This window comes from Pararge aegeria, chromosome 9 (assembly GCF_905163445.1).
Source record: "Pararge aegeria chromosome 9, ilParAegt1.1, whole genome shotgun sequence".
Lineage (NCBI taxonomy): Eukaryota > Metazoa > Arthropoda > Insecta > Lepidoptera > Nymphalidae > Pararge > Pararge aegeria.
The window spans coordinates 3883005-3903754 of NC_053188.1; the positions used below are offsets into that span (position 1 = coordinate 3883005).

General features: G+C 33.9%; 1 protein-coding gene across 1 annotated transcript in view; it reads left to right on the top strand.

The window, feature by feature from the left end:
• The first annotated feature begins 8071 nt into the window (after positions 1-8071).
• LOC120626445 (sodium- and chloride-dependent glycine transporter 1-like) overlaps positions 8072-20750 on the top strand; it is a 37580-nt gene continuing 24901 nt past the window's right edge. Inside the window, exons 1-3 of the mRNA XM_039893970.1 lie at positions 8072-8101; positions 17550-17712; positions 19939-20217. Coding sequence (XP_039749904.1) covers positions 8072-8101; positions 17550-17712; positions 19939-20217 — 472 coding nt within the window. The remainder of the gene's footprint in view (positions 8102-17549; positions 17713-19938; positions 20218-20750) is intronic.

Here is a 20750-nt window from a genome sequence, read left to right on the forward strand (position 1 = left end):
TTTATTAAAATGCATATCATAATATTTTCTATATCTTGTAATTCTTACGTTTCGAAATATTTTAGGTTATACTATAACCTATACCTAAATATATAATTTAGGTGTAGGTTATAGTATCCTAAAACCTCTAAAAAATATACTGCGAACACTCATTTCTATTTTAAAAAATCAAGCATCTTGAAACTCTTCTGCAACGGATGATAACGGGTGATGCAGACAAAATTGCAGCTATTTTGTTTTATTCAAAGCAACCAAAATAAACGCGGCCGGGAATACGTAACAAAAGCTATCTTATCTTTGCTGTACATATTTGAGACGAAACAAAACGCTTGTTTTTTTGTTTAAAAATAAGGTGACTCTAATATTAATAACTAAAGCTGACCCACTGCGTCTAAATCCAAATAGGGTTGATGTTAAGGTATAATGAATATTTATTTTGAAATTGTAATGGCAAACCTACCAGCTATGTGTAGCATGGCGAGCTTATGACGACAACTAGACCTAAGTTTAAACAATATTTTAAAGCACATTTAACAAATTGTGGTTACTACACGATTGAATTCAGGCAAAAGCTAAGTTGTAGTGGAATAATAAAAAGCTTACTGGGTACTTAATATACCTCTATTGTTATATATTAATTACTATTCGAATCATAAATCTGTGTGATTTAAAAAAAACCACAACTTACAGACTATAAACTCTTAACAAAGTTATCCAAAAGAATATCGGAGAGCTTATTAAGTTTTGTCTAGTATATCTCGTATCAGTGATTGCAATGAAACCATTACAGAATTGAAACCAACATTCGTTTTGTCTAGTTGCATCTTTAATTAAAGTAAGTTCCAACGAATCCCGCTAGAATCCATTGTTGAAGAACATAGAACGATAAAAATATTGAGCTGGTACCGTAACATTACATACATTTAGCAATTCAGAAATTTATTCATTTCTGAATTGTCTTTGATCTGTTGGCCTTCAGCTGTGGCTAGTTACCGCCCTATCTACAAAGACAAGCGACTTAGGGCTTCTGTATAATATGACTTTCATAGGTAGTTAGCCTGTCACCATCTTCGACTGTACAATCATTTACTTATTTCCAGTTGAGATTGCGGGCAATCGTTAACTTTGAAGTGTATAAAAAATCTATAACAATTAATAAATAAGAAACTCACGAATATAAAAAAGTACAGTGAGAATGATATGTCGTCATGTCAACCGATGGATGGCAATTACGAGAAATTTATGTATTCCAATATATACACATTTAATTTTAAGAACCGATTGGATTTGAATCCGCATCATCTTTTTTCAGACATCCGAAAATACTACCTGTACAATACAATAGTTCTATAAAGCTATCACTAGATGGCGCTGCTGAACGTTATTCATAAACTAGCTTGCGCTATCGTTTTTCCCAATGCATTTTATATGGTCATTGGGACGCAGTTCATTCAATAATCCTTGCGAAAATAAGTAATTTTTATATTTCAACCTGTTGAGTGTGGACCCTAGTACGCTACACCAGAGCAAAAGTGAATGGTGGGTTTAGGTGCAAACATTACATAATGATATCGAACTTTTTTTTTCACTTTAATAACAATAAAAAGTATTAGAAGTATTTGCCATCTCTCGTTAAAAGTGTCATATTGTGATCAACCTTTAAAAGTTTCCAACTAGATGGCGTTAAAAGTGTATTTATTCATGTATTATTTTCAGCTTTGGTAGTAGAAGGCCTGCTGCTCAGTTGGCAGAGCTCTCAGGCTACGGTAGCCGTAGTGATGCGGATTTAAATCCCGCCGGTTATGAAGTTTGTATGTGCATTTTTAAGTACAACATTTGATATTAAAAACACAAAACTACTGCACTGTCTCTTTTTGTGGGTGCGGTGACTTTCTGCGACTGACTCGATCTCTTAGACAACGACCATCCGCGGTCCTTCAAATTTTTGTATCGGTGGCTCAAGTTCTTCTACTAATACTGATTTTATCATAGCATTAGCGAACAAGTTTTGAAGCATGAAAATGTCATTGCTGGCAGCACGAAACGAAAATACATTTTATTTCTTTGACTTTGCGGAATCAGTTGTTAGATAAAGGTCAACGAACGAGCTGACGAAAAGTGCTGAATTAAATGAGGCATCTCCTTCTTGGAGAGGTGTCTTGACATTTACATAATATATAATTTCTCAGAGGTTTTTTTGTCGTTAAAAACATCTCCCTCATCATGCTGCTTCAATGCAGGTTGGTGGGGCTTAAAGACTTTTATTTCTGTATTAAAATTAATGTTTTATACATATTACATAAAATAAAGCGATGATAGCGCAGTGGGTACGAGCCCGACTTCACTTTTGGGGGGCCGAGTTCGAATCCCAGCACGCAACTCAAACTTTTCTGAATGATGTACGTTTTAATTAAAAGTATCACTTGCTTCGACGGTAAGGTAAACATCGTAAAGAAATCTGTATACCTGAGAGTTCTATATAATATGTTCTCAAAGGTATGCGCAGTCCACCAATCTGCACCGGGCCAGCGTGGTGGAACCCTTGAAGCGGGCCAGCGTGGATAAGATGACATAATTCTGAAGGTTATTTCTAGTGCAAATGTGAATTTATTAATAGTACCTAAATTACATTTTAGAATTTTTTTTTTGTTGTGTGAATACTTCTTCTCTAACCATAATTATTACCCGGTCCATTATAACCGCCGCTTATAATAAGGAACTCCTCATTCTAATAGGAGCACTGGTTTCCTCTTCGAATGAGTTTGGCCGGAGTCCACCACGCTTCCGCATTGCGAATTGATAGACTTCACACGCCTTTCAGTACATTGGAGAGAACTCTTATGTTTTCCTTCACCTGTAAAGCATGTGATAAATGATTGCTTAAAACGTACATAGCACCAATAAATTAGGTTATAGAGATTTTACTTGTTCCATGTCATGATTAAAGTGTATCTATGTTTAGACGTACAAAATTAGTTTAAATGTGCCGCTGCTGCTCCTATATTTTTCTTACATCCCGGTACAGTGCACGGGTTCTCGAGATAAAACCTGGCTTCTGAACTCATTTAACTTGCTTCCCCTTAGATTTAACTTATATTTTCGCTATTTTTTGTTGAATCCAATTATGACACTTATAGTGATCTTAATTGGATAAATTTCGATCTATCCCGAACACGAAATAGGTAATTTAGAGAGTAAAGCGTCTTTACATATAACTTTTGCTGCATATTATTGTAAACGATTGCTGCATTATTTTCATTAATTATCAACATTTAAAGAAGCCTAGTAGTTAGGGCTTCGGCCTCCCTCAAGGGGGAACGAGTTCGATTCCCAGCACATCCCCAGATTTCGTTTTGAAGTGATATTTTTTGATCGTAGTTTGCACCGACTAAAAATTTGTAGAAATTATTTATTTTTTGCTTACGGTTAGTATTACGTTAATAACCAAAGTCGGTTTATTTTAGTTTAAATTTTATTTTTACTTCTCAATAGTTTAGTTTATTTAGTAGTTTAAAATTTTCCCAAAATTGTAATTAAGTGAAAACATATGTCGATTTACATCTTTGTAAATCTACATATGTTTTCATTCTATTTTGCTAGGTACCTTTTTACACTACCTTACCAAACTCAATTTGTACTCTTTTTTTCTGTTAAATAATAATTTCTGTGTTGTACAATAATACCGTATTCCCCTATTCCTTTATTTGGCCGATTGGCGTAGCGACCCTGCTTTCTGAATCCAATGCTGTGGATTCGATTCCCACAACTGAAAAATGTGTGATGAACATTATTATTTTATTTTCTGGGTGTTTATCTGTATATTATAAGTAAATTTGTGTATTTTTCATTAAAATATTCATCAGTCATCTAAGCACCCGTAACACAAGCTACGCTCAATTTGGGCTAGATGGCTGTGTGTATTGTCGTAGTATGTCTATTTATTATTTATTCATTTATTCTGTCATTAGTTTAATAAATATAATGTTCAACTACTCCAGGATCACAATCATCGATGTTCTGGGTTCGTTTCCCGACTAAGGCTTGAAGTATCTATTGGGTTTTTCTGTGAAGAAATTCTTAATACTTAGGTCAAAACTAAGAATTTTAAGTAAGCCGAATTAAGGAATTAGCGCAGTGCACCCTCGTGCCTAAGAGATCATTTTAAAAAATCGTTCCCGGGACCTAATTAATCACCAAAATATAAATTTTTACTTTTAATTTGTTATGTTTATGTGGTGTACAATAAAAGTGTATTCATTTATTCATTCATTCAATCATTCATTCATTCATTCATTTATTCATTCAAAATGTGATAAGCACTTCATGTCCACAAGCTTGATATGACCTTAAAATATGGATATATATATACAATAGACTTATGTCCACTCCTATGTACTCCAATCAGCTACGATGTTAAAGTGAATTTAGCGTTTGTTATACGATTAAGCAATTTTTTTGTACTGCGAATGAAATTCAGCGTCAACGCCCGAGGGGCTATAAATTGATCAGTGCCTGTTTTATTTAATTAAGTCCGGAATGGAGGCGGTTGAAATGTGGGTCACGTTATCTCATTGGAAACACGATTAGAGTTACCTTATTATTCTTTACAATTTCTCTTGTAACTTAACACAATAAAGTCGATACTAAAAACAATTTTTATTCGACTATAAATTAGTCCTTGACCTTCACTCGTTGGTAAACGATGATGCAGTCTAAGATGGTAGTTCTAACTTGTTAGGGGTATGGAAGTTATATTAAACCCATAACGTATTACCCTCTTATCGGTTGGGACCCGACCCTGCTTTTGGTGGGTTCTAAGGCCGTGGGTTCGATTCCCATAACGGGAAAAAAAATTGAGATGAACATGAATGGTTTTCAGTGTCTGGGTGTTAATCTGTATATTATAAGTAATTATGTGTATTATATTCATAAAAATATTCATCTGTTATTTTAGTACGCATAACACAAGCTACGCTAAGCATACGTTTGCTTTAGGGGCTAGATGGCGATGTGTGTATTGTCGTAGTATATTTATTATTTATCGGTTTCTACGCAGCATTGTAACGGAATGCCTAATCGCAAAGTGGCATATCTTGGATTGTAGGATGCTTACTAGTCCCTGCCTAATCCCCAGATCAGACTACAAAAATCCAGATATTATAAATTCCCATTTTTCCCCTCACTCCTTACGCTATCAAGACCACAGCGGACATTTCACCAATGAAAACTACAAAATTCTTCAAGCTTCATAGGTTTTCATTTATTATCTGTAAAAACATTACATTTTCCCCTAAGCTGAAGTAAATGAAGGTTAATAAGTGGTTACATTTCGGTTGGTAGCTTCATAGAAAGAAGTATGTGGACGAACAAACAAACATCATCATCATCATCATCATATAAACCATCACCGGCCCACTACAGACCACGGGTTCCTCTCTGGGCTCCTCCCATAATGAAAGAAAGGAAGAAAGAAAGAAAAAACTTTTATTTGGATATACAGTATACACACACTAGAATTAAAATACAACTTATAGTCTACACAACAATTATAGGAACGGTGTGATCCCAAAATGGTCTTCACTCAGCTTGTTTGCAGTGCCTGTTAAAGACACAGCGCTGACCTTCCGTGAAGCCAGACGTGACGTTTCGACGGAAGGCGCTGCAAGAGCGACGCTTAAAACTATGGATATGCTATAAAATAATATAATTTAAAAGAATTATGTAATTAAAAAAAAAAAAAAGAAATGTGTAATAATAAATAAAAATAATATAAAAGATTTATTGAGAAGGGTTTTAAGCCGTTATCCGTCACACTGTCCCAGTGTGGACTCCACACACCTTTGAGAACATTATAGTAGGTGTTTCCTCACTATGTTTTCCTTCAACGTTGAAGCAAGTGATATTTTAATTACTTAAAACGCACATTACTTAGTAAAGTTAGAAAAGTTAGGCTGGGATTCGAACTCGGCCCTCCGAATGTGAAGTCGAGCTCCCACCCACTGCGCTATCACCGCTTCACCATACACTTTAAAAATAATTGGTTAATTTAACATCGTGTGAGTACAGCACTGATAACTATTATACGAGTTTATACTCAGTTTAGTTATCAGGGCCTCTAGCTTATTTATATTAATAGTTAAGCTTTACTTACTTATAAATTGTTTTTGGAAAAATAAATTATTAAACGATTATATATATTACAATAATATTACCTACATACAAACGCTCATGATATATTAATAACCTTATTCTCTTCAGTTAGTTATTAATGACGCTTAAAATTAAACTTTAGTTAAGCAACTGGCGTTAATTCTAGTGTATTAAACATCAGAAGGCAATGCAAATCAATAATCTATTATTAGATTGCCGATTACAACGACGTATTTAAAGATAAGATACCGGTTTTCAAAACCTGTCAAAACAAAATTTATTACACAATTATAATCAAATAATTGAAGGTTGTGTCTTTTACAATATTCTGATAAATAGCTTAATATTTTGCATTACGTAGGAATTATTACTTGGTTCGACAAACTAGACATCGCTGATTTTCAAAACTATTTCCACTTCTGTGTAAACAACATGTTTCATTTTTAAAACAATTTCAGATATTATAATTTAACAGCTACATTTACAATTCGATTCATAAAATAAGTTATGATTAAAGTAATTGTTACAGTAATTTTATAAAGTGGGTAAATAATTAAACAATTGAAAATATCGTGACGAAATATCGTCAACATGCCTGAGTTCTCCATAATGTTCTCAAAGGCGTGTGAAGTCTCCGCAATAGAGTAGCGTGGTGGCCTTAAACCCCTTCTCCTTGTGGGGTTAAGATCGTATTCCACCAAACTGGCCCGGTGCGGTTTAATGGATATGATGATAATGATAACTAATGATTTAGAACAATCCCTATCCCTATCCCTAGTTTTAATATTATAAATGTCAATGTAAGTCTGTTTGTTACGCTTTCACGCAAAAACTACTTAACCGATTCTTATGAAACTTTGTACACATATTCTTGGAAGTGTTAGAAGTAATATAGGATACTTTTTATTGCGACATTTAGCTCGGTTCCTTTGGGAGAGGGGATAAAAGTGTTTGACGATTTACACCATAACTCCGACAAATTATAACCGATTTAAATAATTATTTTTGTACTATAGAGGTTTTAATATGTGTTACATTTTGCCCTAACTGTGTAGATCTGATGAATGTGGTAGGAGATAGAGGACAGAACTCCTCAGCGGACAGCAGCAAACCCCTCATTTCAGGCTTAGCGAAGGCTTAGTGAATACTTTAATTTTTTTTTAGAACTACTACTAAATTTAATGCCTCATAGAAAAACAAAATCAAACGCGGATGAAGTCTAGAAAATAATATAATGATGATGAAAATAATAATAAATAATATTGAACATGATTTTGCTTTATTGTATGCAAAATAAATAAATAAATATACTACGACAATACACACATCGCCATCTAGACCTAAAGTGAGCGTAGCTTGTGTTATGGGTACTAAGGTGACTGATGAATATTTTTATGAATGATAAACTTATATACTTAGATTATACATATAAACACCCAGATACTGAAAAACATTCATGCTCATCACACAAATATTTTCCAATAGCGGGAATCGAGCCCACGGCCTTGGACTCAGAAAACAGGGTCGCGGCCCACTGCGCCAGTCGGCCGTCAAATGTAATCACGACGAAAGCGGGTAACAGCTTATTTATAAAAACAAACAAACACATAATAGAAAAATAACATTAATACTTACTTATAACGCGTGCTAAAACATTAATTTCTTCATACGTTATCATTAATAATAATCGTTCTCGAAGATAACCGACAATTTGGCACCTCATTTTGGTCATTAAGGAACCGTACTTCGGTTTAGAAACTAGTGTGTTGTATAACGCGACTGCACTAAAGGGAGGGTAATGGTTTTCGAGTGTGCGTAAACATTGAATTAGTATAGCCGTGTTTACAGAAATAACAGCATTTATGTGTCCCAGTGAGATCTGGTGTTTGATTTATAACGAATCAGCAATTTCCATCTTTAAATGGCTGGTGGAGATTACACTATGAACGAGGTAAGTTTTAATTTTTTCACTATAGTATTTTTATTTATAATATGATTCCTAAGTAATTTTGGACCTACCAATGCATTCGTTTAAAGAATTTGTTAAAACACATTTATTACATCGTGGTTATTATACAATTGATGAATTTCTTAATGACAAGGTTGCTTGGAAGCATCCGGCTCCGCTTTCATCTATCACAAGATAGAAAAATGAATTTTAAAATGTAAAATGTAAATTGTTGATATTGGAAAAGAGCAACTGCTGAGTTTCTTGCCGGCTTCTTCTCGGTAGAATCTGCCTTCCGAACTGGTGGTAGAGTCACTACAGACAGACTTGACGTTTCAAAAGTGCTTATATTAGGCCAACTTGAAATAAATGAATTATGAATTTTGAATTTTTTTGAATTTTTTAAACTATACTTTATGCTATTATTATTTTATTACCGGCTTACTACAGAGTACGGGTCTCAGAATAAGAATGGTTTAGGCCGTTCAAGATTGAATTGCTAGACTTTAAACGCGCTTGAAAACATTGTAGAAAACTCTCATGCATGCAGGTTTCCTCACAATGTTTTCCATCGCCTTTAAAGCGATTTAGAGTTCCGGTACGATGTCGCGTAAAAACCGATAAGGGGTATGGGTTTAATATAACTGCCATATCAATAACAGGTTAGCCCGTTACCATCTTAGACTGCATCATCACTTACCAGCCGGTGACATTGCAGCCAAGGGCTAACTTGTAATGGAATAAAAAAAAAAAAGAAATATTTTTATTTGTTGTGATTAAAAACGCGCATAACTCTGAAAAGTTAAAGGTGTAAGCCGGAGATCGAACTTGGACCGGGCCATCACCGCTACATTCATTTATGCTTGTATATTTTCATCTTTGTTATCATTAGCCTATTTATCATCGCCCTAGTATCGGGCATAGAGAAAGATGGCAAGCCTTGGAAAAGCCATTTACCCGAGAGAGTTCTTGATACATTATTATACACAAAGTTATAAAGGTTATAGTAATAGATTAAACGATGCTGCGAACGAGCTATAAGACTGATGTGAAAGGCATATACTAATTTCGGCATCGACGGTAGGAGAGCCGCAGCTTAATTGGTAAGAGCGCTCAGGCCGCGATTGCCCGAGAGTCAATTTAAATTTATAAAATTGATGATTCCTCCAAGTGTAGGTAAAAACACTAATAAGAATTATAAAAACAGATTAAACGGTACATAATAAATTATAGTTGTGTATGTTAAGTTCAAGGAATATATACGGCTTAAATAAATAAATAAATAATATCGGGCATCGCTTTCGTCTCTCTTTAAAGCATAGAGATGAGAGATTCTGTGCCCCAGCGCAGATTGGCTGGCTTTTACAATTAGTATATGTGTCTGGAATGATATTATGCGGATGCTCATGGTGACTGACTGACTTTGCGCTTAAAAAGGGAACACAACGTTACCCCTGCAAACAGTTTTAAACCCGTGGCTCGGTAGTTTTCAGTAAAATGGTAACTAAGTATAGCCATGTGGACAGTGGCGTGCACTTCATATATGTTCAAAATCACTGCCTACCCAAAAATTTAAATATAACTAGCTTAAAGGATTTTTGCTGTTTTATGTAATTTTCATGCTGTATGTATACCCTGGTCAGAAACCAAGTACACGCCACTGCATGTGGAGTATTACTTTAATTTCATTCAAAAATACATTTCAGCTGCAATTAGTTTGAAGTCTAAGGCACACCCGATTTCGAACCTTTCTCATGTAGTTAATAATTGATGATTGATAAATATATAAAGAAAAGATAAATAGAATAAGTGCAAACCCACTAACTAACATTATAAACAGAACAATCAACTGTACAATATTCAAGACATATCATGGTGTTTGCGTGTGTCAATGTGTTTTTGCGTGCATGTGTGTGTATTAGTCTTGGTTTATGTAATTCGCCGTCTTAAGTAAATGTGCTTTTTAAAATTTATTGCGACAAAGTTGAATTTAGATTATCTACTTTAATATTCTTAAAATGTGTGATAGATAAATAAATACTTTAGGTATATCAGGACTATGGATCATTTTGTTTGTAGGTTAGTGCCAGGCGTAGTATAATAGAATTTTGAACAACTTGTATCTGATGTTTTGGTATATTTCTGCGTGTACAGTATCTTATCGTATATTCAATAATGTTGCAATATTCCACCAGTAAACCTGTTAAGTGAGATTATTTTTGTTTTATCATCATATTCTTGTAATATCGCTGTCCAGATCTGGTTAATCTATGATAAGTATGGGGAAAATTAATATATCTGGTACCTGTGTTAATATTATCCTCGTGATAATTTCGCGTCTAGCATAGAGTAGCTATCTATATACTTCAGTTAATTATGTTTTCGTCGTATATATTTGACTAGATTTGGGCCAAAATAGATTGCGCGTTGGTTGGATGTCTGTTACGCTTTCACTACTTTAAGGGTTTAATTTGGACCTAATGTCTCTAGTTTTAGCGCGCAAATTCTGTACTACAGATTTTTATTTCACATACGTGAACTAGTTGAAGTTTTGTGGAAAATTGAGCTTTATTACTAAGGGGGAATGGGTTCAATTTTACTCTACCGTTTTGATACTCGACAGCGACTCTACAATTGGGAGTGTACCTTTTTTTACTAAGGGAACAGATAAAACCCACGGCCAACCCACGGCCTGAGAAAGCAGAGTCGCTGCAAACTGCGTAAACCCTTTGAGGGTACAATCTCAAGATCTGTTTAGTGAGAAGTATAAAGATTGAAGACATTATAAATAACACCTTACAGATTCTCCTGCTTTACAATGCACACATCGCCATCTAGCCCCAAAGTAAGCATAGCTAGTGTTATGGGTACTAAGATGACTGTTGAATATTATTATGAATAATATAGATAAATACATATAATATATAGAACACCCAGACCAGAAAAACATTCATGTTCATTACACAAACATTTTCCAGCTGTGGGAATCGAACCTACGGCCTTGGACTCAGAAAGCAGGGTCGCTGCCCACTGCGCCACTCGGCCGTATGGAACTACTACCCGAAGTTGAACAAAATTTTTGTAGATCCCTTTAGGAGTGAAACAACGGGAGGGAAGGGTGACGCGGTGGGTCGAAGAATAAAAATTTGTAGACAAATAACAGAACAAATTAACTTGTCAGTTATACGAGGGACATGTTACGGGGAAATTCTTATTCTATATAAATAAATGTTAATAGTTCTCTATGATAATATGCTAGCACATTCTCTTTTTCTATCTATTCTCGATTATGCGGATGCAAGCTTTCTTAATCTGACCGAGGATCAGCTTAATAAACTTGAGCGTCTTCAAAATCTGGCTATTCGGTTCATATTTGGCCTTCGCAAATATGACCATGTTTCCGTATTTCGACAAAAACTCAAGTGGCTTCCTATTCGTCGTCGCCGGGATATGCATGTACTTTCTCTTCTGTACTGTGTGTTATTTCATCTAAATACTCCCTCGTATTTAAAAGAGAAGTTCACTTTTCTTGGTGAGCAATCTGGTGTAAGATCGTGCCGTGCGCTGACGCTGTGTATGCCTTATCATAAGTCAAAATTTTATAAGCGTTCGTTTAGCGTACGAGCTGTGGAATTGTGGAATGCGCTTCCATTGAGCATACGACGATCCAAATCACTGGCGATATTTAAAAGAGCAGTTAAGGCCCATTATATTGTTAACGACTTTTAATAGTATGTATATATGTACTTACTCATTTATTGTATGTTAAAGTATTTAATTATGTAGGTGTTGTTATTATATATATTAGTTTATTTTTATATTTATTTATTTATTATATTATTTACTTTTTATCTATTTGTGCACACTAGTTTATGTATTGGCATGTAGTTATTTGCATGTATGTATTTTAATATTTGTACCACCAGCAGTCTATTCTCCTCTTCTTTTTTTTTTCCTAATTCTAAGGTTGCCTGGCAGAGATCGCTATTAAGCGATAAGGCCGCCTTTTGTATTACTACTTCTTTCGATGTTTCTGTTTTTGTTACATTTTAAATGTTGTGGTATACAAATAAAGAGTTTAATAATATGATGAACTTATTCATATAATTAATAAGCAAAATAATGAAGCAAAACATTTCATTAGTTAAAGTATAGTTAACGTTGGTTATAAAAATAACTAACTAGAACTTTATTTTTACATCGTTCCTCTTTTGTTTACATTAACCTTATGAAATATTTTAATGAAGACTGCACGCTTTAATTATCTACACAGACAAGGAAAATTAAAAAAAAATTATGAAATGTATCCAGTCGCTAGTGTAACTAGTATCTATGTTATTATGTTCAAAACTGATCACGAGATTCACAGGTTTGATTTCCGGTTGGTTGGTGGGGGAATTTATTAAAAGTTACAAAGAACCAGTAAGTACCGGATAACGAGATTCCGCGTTCGATTTCCGGGAGTTTGAAAGGGAAGCTTATTAAAAGTTACATATCAGTTATAACGTATTCATTGGAAACCGTTAGTACTAACTACACAACAGTTCCCTTAGTACAAATTTTGCTCGCACGCAATTGAGGAATCGTTCTCGAGTATCGAAATACTTGAACATCAGAGTAAAATGGATCTTATTCCTATAGAATTAATGCTCAGATTGCCTACAACTAATTAGGGATTAATTCAGGCTTTTGGCAGAACGATTGTACATTGATAAATAATAAATAAATATAACATGACAATACACACAACGCCATTTAGCCCTAAAGTAAGTGCTGCTTGTGTTATGGATACTAAGATGACTGATGAATAATTGTATGAATAATATACATAAATACTAATAAAATACAGATTAACACCTAGACACTGTAAAAAGTTCATGTTCGTCACACAAACATTTTACAGTTGTGGGAATCGAACCCACGGCCTTGGACTCGGAAAGCAGGGTCACTGCCCACTGCGCAAATAGGCCGTCATTGCCGAAGATTTGTTTTGTGTGGAGTATAAGGATTGAAGAAAATATAAATTAGGTACACCATATAGATTCTCCTGCTTATCGCGGAGAGATTCGCTGCCACCATACACAATCGAATCCGGTTGGAACGCTCACAAAAGTTAGTTACGAGTTTATTATAATTAGAAAAGTTCTGAAACTCAGCAAGCAAACAATCCTTAACTATCACTTAGTAAGTCTAGCAATTTCGAAGTTGAGCGTTCTGATTCCAAAGTTGGCGTCAGGTGCATTCCTTTCTCATGAGGCATTATGTTTACAAGCATTGGTATTGTTACGAGATAGGGTTCGGAGATAGAATAACGATATGGATGCTTGATTGATACTGGTAACTTTATTACCACGTCATCATCATTAACATCCGCATGCTAATAACGTCCCACCACTGGGCAGATGCCTCCGGAAACTCCGGTCACACACAAACAAACACACACATACACACACACACACACACACACACACACACACATACACAAACTTGCACTCGCACACGCATGCGCACGCACGCAAGTACGCACGGACAGACGGTTTTACAGCGTAGACTAACACCGCTACTCCGAACCTAACGCGCTTTTCGCGGCAAGGCTTTTGTAGACACCGCCAATTTTCTAACCCCGCACTACTGAAAATTCTTTAATTTCTGTTAATACATCATGCCTCAATTTTTTTTGGCCCGATGGGGATTGAAACTGACGATCTTGTTGTCTGTAGCTAAACATGCTAATCGCTAGGCAAACGCTACATCTCTGCTACATGACACAGACTCGAAAGAAGCTAAATTTATGACGGTGCATACCGTCACAATTTTAGCTTCTTTAAATTTAAGTATTAGCACTAACAGAAAATAACAGAATAATTATAACGAAACTTATTCCTTTGCAAGGTACGAACAATACAACCCTTCATGCGAGAGTTTGAGTCGCATTTGCCGATTTTTTTATTAAAAAAATAATTAATTCAAATTGAAATAATTTACGCAACCCGCAAATTACGAGTCGAATTTCAAATAAGAAGTTATTTTTTTATTACCGCAAACTTGTAATCTGCTGAAAATCACGTACGTATCTAGAATATTCGAATCGAGCAGACCGATATTAAATTTTTCTGAACTAAATGGAGCGAAAGTCTTTCACAAAATAAAATCAGAAGGGAATTTCAAGCGAACAAACATTTCAGTCGACTATTCAACTCCGGACAAAGAATATTTTAGTGTACTTAAGGTAGCTATTAGTTCCCCCTGTCTTTGTAACTTGTGCATAATATTATTTGCATACCGAGAATCGAACTCACTAATTTAGTGTTGAGACACGATTTTCTGAGTTTGTAAGATGCGGCTCTTTTATAGTCTTTAAAAGAAGGAGTAAGGGATAAATTTAAAGATAAGGGATAAATTTAAAGAAGTTAAAATAATGACGGTGCATAGTCAGTACATATATGAAAATTTAATTTATGTCCATAAAATATATCAAAATTTAAAAAGAAAATGCACTGTAACAATATAAATATTAGAAGCAAAAAATAAACTCGTTGTGCAGTTTACTAGGCTACACAAAATTGCAAATTCATTCAAGGGCAATTGTATATTATTTTATAACAAATTACCAAATGAAATATTTGAGTTGTCTCTCAATAAGTTCAAAGTTTATATAAAACGTAAGCTTACAGAGAAATCCTATTATAACATTAAGGATTATTTAAACGATAAAAAAGCTTGGGTGTGAATTGCTCTAGCTTCATAGCTTACTTTAAATTTACTGCAAGATGGTGATAACAAAAAAATAAATTTACCCGGCTAAGTTTGTTGTGGGCTCTTCTTAGACCAGGGCACACTTCTTAGATTTAAGTTGGCGAACGAAGTTATCACCATCCCGTTACAATTATGCAAACAAATATGTATGAATGCTTCATAAGTGCCTGTGATAGGCCTACATGAATAAAGAAATTTTGAATTTGAATTTGATTATTTTTGATTAATTTAAGTCTATTAACTATTTCTTTGTTTACGCATTTCGCTGAATAGTGGTGCAAAAAGATAAAGATGAAAGTGGCCAAATTTTGCAATTTTGAAATTTATTAATGAAGCCATAAAAATGTTTTGGTTAGTCAATAGGATAAGCAAAATCCAATCTGAAATTAAATCCGATCGCACAAACATTGCACTGTTATTATTCAATGGATTACTCCAGACATAAGAAAAACGGAAACCCGAAATTGTTGTTATATTATTATGATTACTTGTGCGTAATGAATCATTTGACTATGTTTGTATTTTCAGTCTGTTTGTTTGTATTCGTATCTTTTAAAACCTCTTTAGATTTAGTTAAATAGTCTTTGCCAGCGCATAAATTATACAACGTTGCGATTCAGACCATATTAAATAATAGCTTTTTTTTCCTATCATAGATCCATTTTTCCTTAAAACCTTTCGGTATATACATTTTGAATGAAAATTATTTGCAAGCGATAATAGTTCTTATAGTTTTATGGCGAAATACCGATATCCATACAATGCAGAGCTGAGCACATTACGAGATGAGACGCAAGCCACGTATTTTTCAGCACTGGAAATACGTGATGATGCATCCGCATTTCTTTGTTGAATTATTCGAGTCTCAAGTTCAGCATGAAAAATACACCCATTATACATATTATCTACTCTCTATTCAGACATTGCGTAGTCATTGTTATATTTGTAGTGCTACGAAAATATTACTTTGTTTTTATTATAGTCCTAATAAACTAACTTCTGTCTAATCTGAATCGATTTCAATATTTATTTTATTGAACTTAACTACTCATTTCTATTAAGCAATTCTATTTAACTTCCAGAATGTTTGTACGTCTAATAATTGTTAAAAATCCGTTATTTATAGAAGTTATTTTCATTTTTTTTAATAGGGTTTAATTCCTAAATGGTCCCATTTAAACTTCACATATGAAAGAAAAATAATATTATTAATGAAACTTTGCATTGATAAATTCGATTTTGTTCGGACAAATATACCTGGTATCTAAGTGAAATCATTCTAAATGGTGTACTGCGAAAGGTAATACACTATTTTGTCATATGAAAATGAAAAATAATCATCTGGTACCCAAATGATAATTTTTTTTTTTTATATAAATGTTTATCACTTCAAGATAATTCAAAATTACAAAAAAAATATGTATTTCAATAATTATTTTAAAAGATGAAAGAAATAAAAATATTACTAATGAGACTTTGCATGGATACAATTTGATTTTATTCGAATTAAATACCTGGTATCGAAGTGACATCATTATAAATGATCGACTACGAAAGATAATATTCAAGTTTGTCATATGCACCCCTGTCATATACTGGGAAAAAGAAAAATAATATATAATGATTATTTTTCTTTTTATATAAATTTTTATCACTTTAGGATAATTTATCATTGCAAATAAATTATGTATTGCAATAATTATTTAAAAAGCCTATCGTTGTAATACTGAGCGGTTTATTACAAATTGATTCTCGTAAGCCTTGCTCAGCACTATTTGCCATCTTCATTGAGCCCATGGAACTCGGGACGCAAATTTTCATTTAAATTAGAATAATTATTCGCTTGTTTGAAAGGATTAAGTTTGTAAGCATCCACTTTATTCTTAAGAAGCTACAGATGATTTTCGGAAACTGCTTTAAGCTTATTGAATACAATAATTATTTACACCAAAAATCTTTGATAAACTTTGCCGTAACAAATCATAAAAGCTGCTTAATAATTCGTTAGTAAATGCGATGACCTGTGCTCCTTAACAAAGCCTGCCCTTTCGGCGGTTGGTAATTATTTATTATAGTTGATTATTATGTCGATATTTGGTAAAATTTCAGTTTGAATTTATGGTTTGATTGATCCATACGATTCCGTAATGTGCATTTTCGGTCAGCGACTCTGATTTTGTACAGCGACACAATTAAGTATATTATTATTTTTTTTAATTGATTCAAGAAAACCCAAAAGTGGTAACACAAAAATCAAAATTTATTTATTTCAAGTAGGCCTAGTTTATAAGCACTTTTGAAACGCCCAGTCAGTATTTTTGTAGTGACCAGTTCGGAAGGCAGATTCCACTAAGAAGAGCTGGCAAGAAACTCAGCAGATTGTTCTTCAACATAATTTTATAGTTTAGCAAGCTTTAGAATTTTTCTGTTTTGTGAGTGATGAGAGTGAAGTGGCCTGCTTCCAAGCAGCCTTGTCGTTAAAAAAATAATCAATAACCTCGATTGGTTAAATGTGTTTTAATATATGGTTTGTCATAATATGAAATAGAAATAAAGTATGCAAGTCAAACATGTATAACTTTTCGATAACCTAAAGAAAAAAATTTATAAATGCACCATCATAATCAAAAGTTAGTTAGTTAGTTGCATGCCGGGGATCGAAAAATATATTATCTAAGTAATAGTTTTATTTCAGGGAAAGGTAAAATATAGTCCCCCATCCGATGACAATGCATCTCAAACTCCTGAGAGAGCAGGGTGGGGAAGTCCCCTGGAATTCATATTAGCGTGCCTTGGATACGCCGTGGGATTGGGAAACGTGTGGCGATTTCCCTATTTGTGCTACAGAAATGGTGGAGGTAAGTGTTTGAATACAGAGTGGAAACCTTCGATCAATAACGTAGTAGACATGCAGTTCTATACACGAATCTAGTCAAAAGTCGTAGTAGAGCTTTTTATGATGGAGCTCGGCTGGGGAAGTACTACCACCCTGTACAGGGGAAGATGGCTACCGCCCATCTTATTTCTACTTCCAAGCAGCTTGCTGTGCTCCGGTCTGAAGGTCGTGGATGCTGTGTAATTAGAGGCATTAGGCTTAACCGAACCAGTGATAGCGCATTGGGTAAGAGCTCAACTTCACTATTGGGGGGCCGAGTTCGAATCCCAACGCGTTAGCGCGTGGCATAGTGGTGAAAGTGCTCAGGGCGCGATTGCCAGAGAGTCGCAGTTTCAAATCCGTAAATTTTTATATGAATTTTAAATTTTTAAAATTAATATTTCCTTGGTGAAACTCGGACACTTTTTGACAACTAAGAGTCATATCTAATGTCCAACAACGTGTAATCATAAAACTTGATACAAAAATTATTAATTAATAATTATTTATAATTTAACTAATTCAAAAAAATACTAAAAATTTCAACTGAATAAAAAATAATATGATATCTTGGTACACGGTATTTTTTCGGCAAGTGCTAAGAAAAATCAAAATGTAAACCTCCTTCTATTAAAGTTGGTTGAAAATATACACACTCATGGCCGAAGAGGATACAAACATTAAGACCCAAGGAATAGGCTAAGTCGAAAGAACATCGTTATAACATTGCAAAAGAAAAATCTCTTTTAATGTACTTTCATCCGTTAGAAATAATGTGGAGCACAGACACAGATAGAGACAGAGTACAGTACTACGTAGAAATTATATTTGTTCCCTTAAGCGTTACAAAGTATAAATATAAACATTGGAAGTCTAAGCTGGAATTTTATTTTAGTTTTATGGTAGATAAATCTTCGTGTGTAAATGTTCGACGTTTTTATATTTATTCAAGCAAATAAAAATATGGGGACACAATAATGTTTAGATGATGAAGTTTGCCCGTCAAACGTTTATATGAGATGGGGGGTTGCTTTGCATTATGCGTATATTCGATATTTTTAAGTAAAGTGAAGTTATGAATAGCCAAATGTGTAACTGAGCTAATAAATTTGGCATGTCTACTTAAGTTTTTCTTTAGTGTTACATGTAGACAGAAGTCTTGCTGACTTAATATTACGTAAATAAAATTGTAAATGAAAACTATTTAATTTTCGTTACATAGTTAAATTAGTAATAATACTCCTATTAATCAGTTTAATTTACATTCCATCGCCTCCTCAAGTAAATCTAGGGATCAATATTATTTGCATTACAAAGCTGGATTCAGCTTATTTTTCTAGGCTCGTGACTCGGATTTACCTTTTGATAAAATCTTCAATTTCAGCAATCCGTATCAATATTATATTTATAATTTGACTTTCATAACTTAGAGTTATCAATAAGGTGACAATTAGGTGTTTTTTTCCGATGCTATCCAAATATTTAGAATAGGATTATATCGTTAAAAGTGCCGATATTTTTAGGGATAATGAGAATTTGAAAAAGATCCAAATTGTAGAATGGAACTGTTCCCAACTGGAACTGTTGTGTGTGTTGTTGTGTCCCAAGTCCTGTGAGTCCTGAGGCCATACAAGATATGGCGTCCTTAAATCTAGGTTCCCATTCGTCTTTATTTTAGGACTCATTCAAGGCTAATTTCTTACAATAGGAGTTATGTTGAAGATATAGAATAATGGGCCCAGAAAACACACAGATTTATATTATAGACTGTAACTTGTGCACTAACTGTAATTTAAAAACGTAGTGTTTTGGCCAATTTAACGTTGTCCAATTCCACACACATTGCATTCTCCCGATTCAATACTTCGCGATATAAAACAGAATTAAACCTATACTTAAATTATTATCTGAACCAACGCGTAGCACTTAAACTGCATAATTTTACGTTTTAGTATTATCACAACTTGTCCGCATCTGTTCTTGTTTATTCTTTGCTACATCTTTTGGAACTAAACAATCATTTTTATTCCTTGCCACATCTTTTGGAACTAAATAATCAAATGATCTGGGTAAAGCATAGCGTTAAATTCGTTTTAGATTTAATTTTGGTACGTTGGTTATTTTTGTTACTCTTGAACTATTTCAATTAAATTATTCTTTATGTATTTTTATTTATTGACGAAATTTAATACATCGTTTTTTGTTTCAGGTGCATTTCTGATCCCTTTCTTCATAATGTTGATAGTAATAGGTCTACCAATATTCTACTTGGAACTTTATATTGGGCAATACACCGCACTCGGTCCCCTCAAAGCATTTAGTTCTATTGCTCCGTTCTTTAGTGGTTTGGGATACTGCACGTTGGTTGTGATCAGTTTGATTTCTGTGTATTACATGATCATCGTGGCTTGGACTATATTCTATACTTTTATATCCATTGGCGGGGACTTGGCTTGGGGATCATGTGAGAATGATTTTAACACTGACTGTAAGTATACAAACGATTTAAACTTAAATTGTAGTAGTTTAATATAATGAATATATAGTATAAAAATAAACCACTGGTTGTAACAAATTCAAATTCAAATTCATTTATTTCAAGTAGGCCTACATTATAAGCACTTTTGAAACGTCAAGTATGCATGTTTGTGTGACTCTACCACCGGTTCGGAAAGCAGATTCTACCGAGAAGAGCCGGCAAGAAACTCAGTAGTTGCTCTTTTCCAACATCAACATTTACAATCATTTTGCTATCTTACAGGAGATGAAAGCGAGGCTGGCTGCTTCCATTCTACTTTGTCATTGAGGAATTCATCAAATGTATAGTAACCTCGCTGTACTAAATGCGTTTTTACACATTTTTTAAATATATGCATTGGTAGGTCAAGAATTTCCTTATCACAAAAACATAAGTATGTCAAGATATGATATAATGTAATTACTCTAACCTCTCCAATCTAGGTCTAACTTTTTAGTGCCATGTAGATTTAGCTAATATAAAATCTTTTATAATCATTAAAT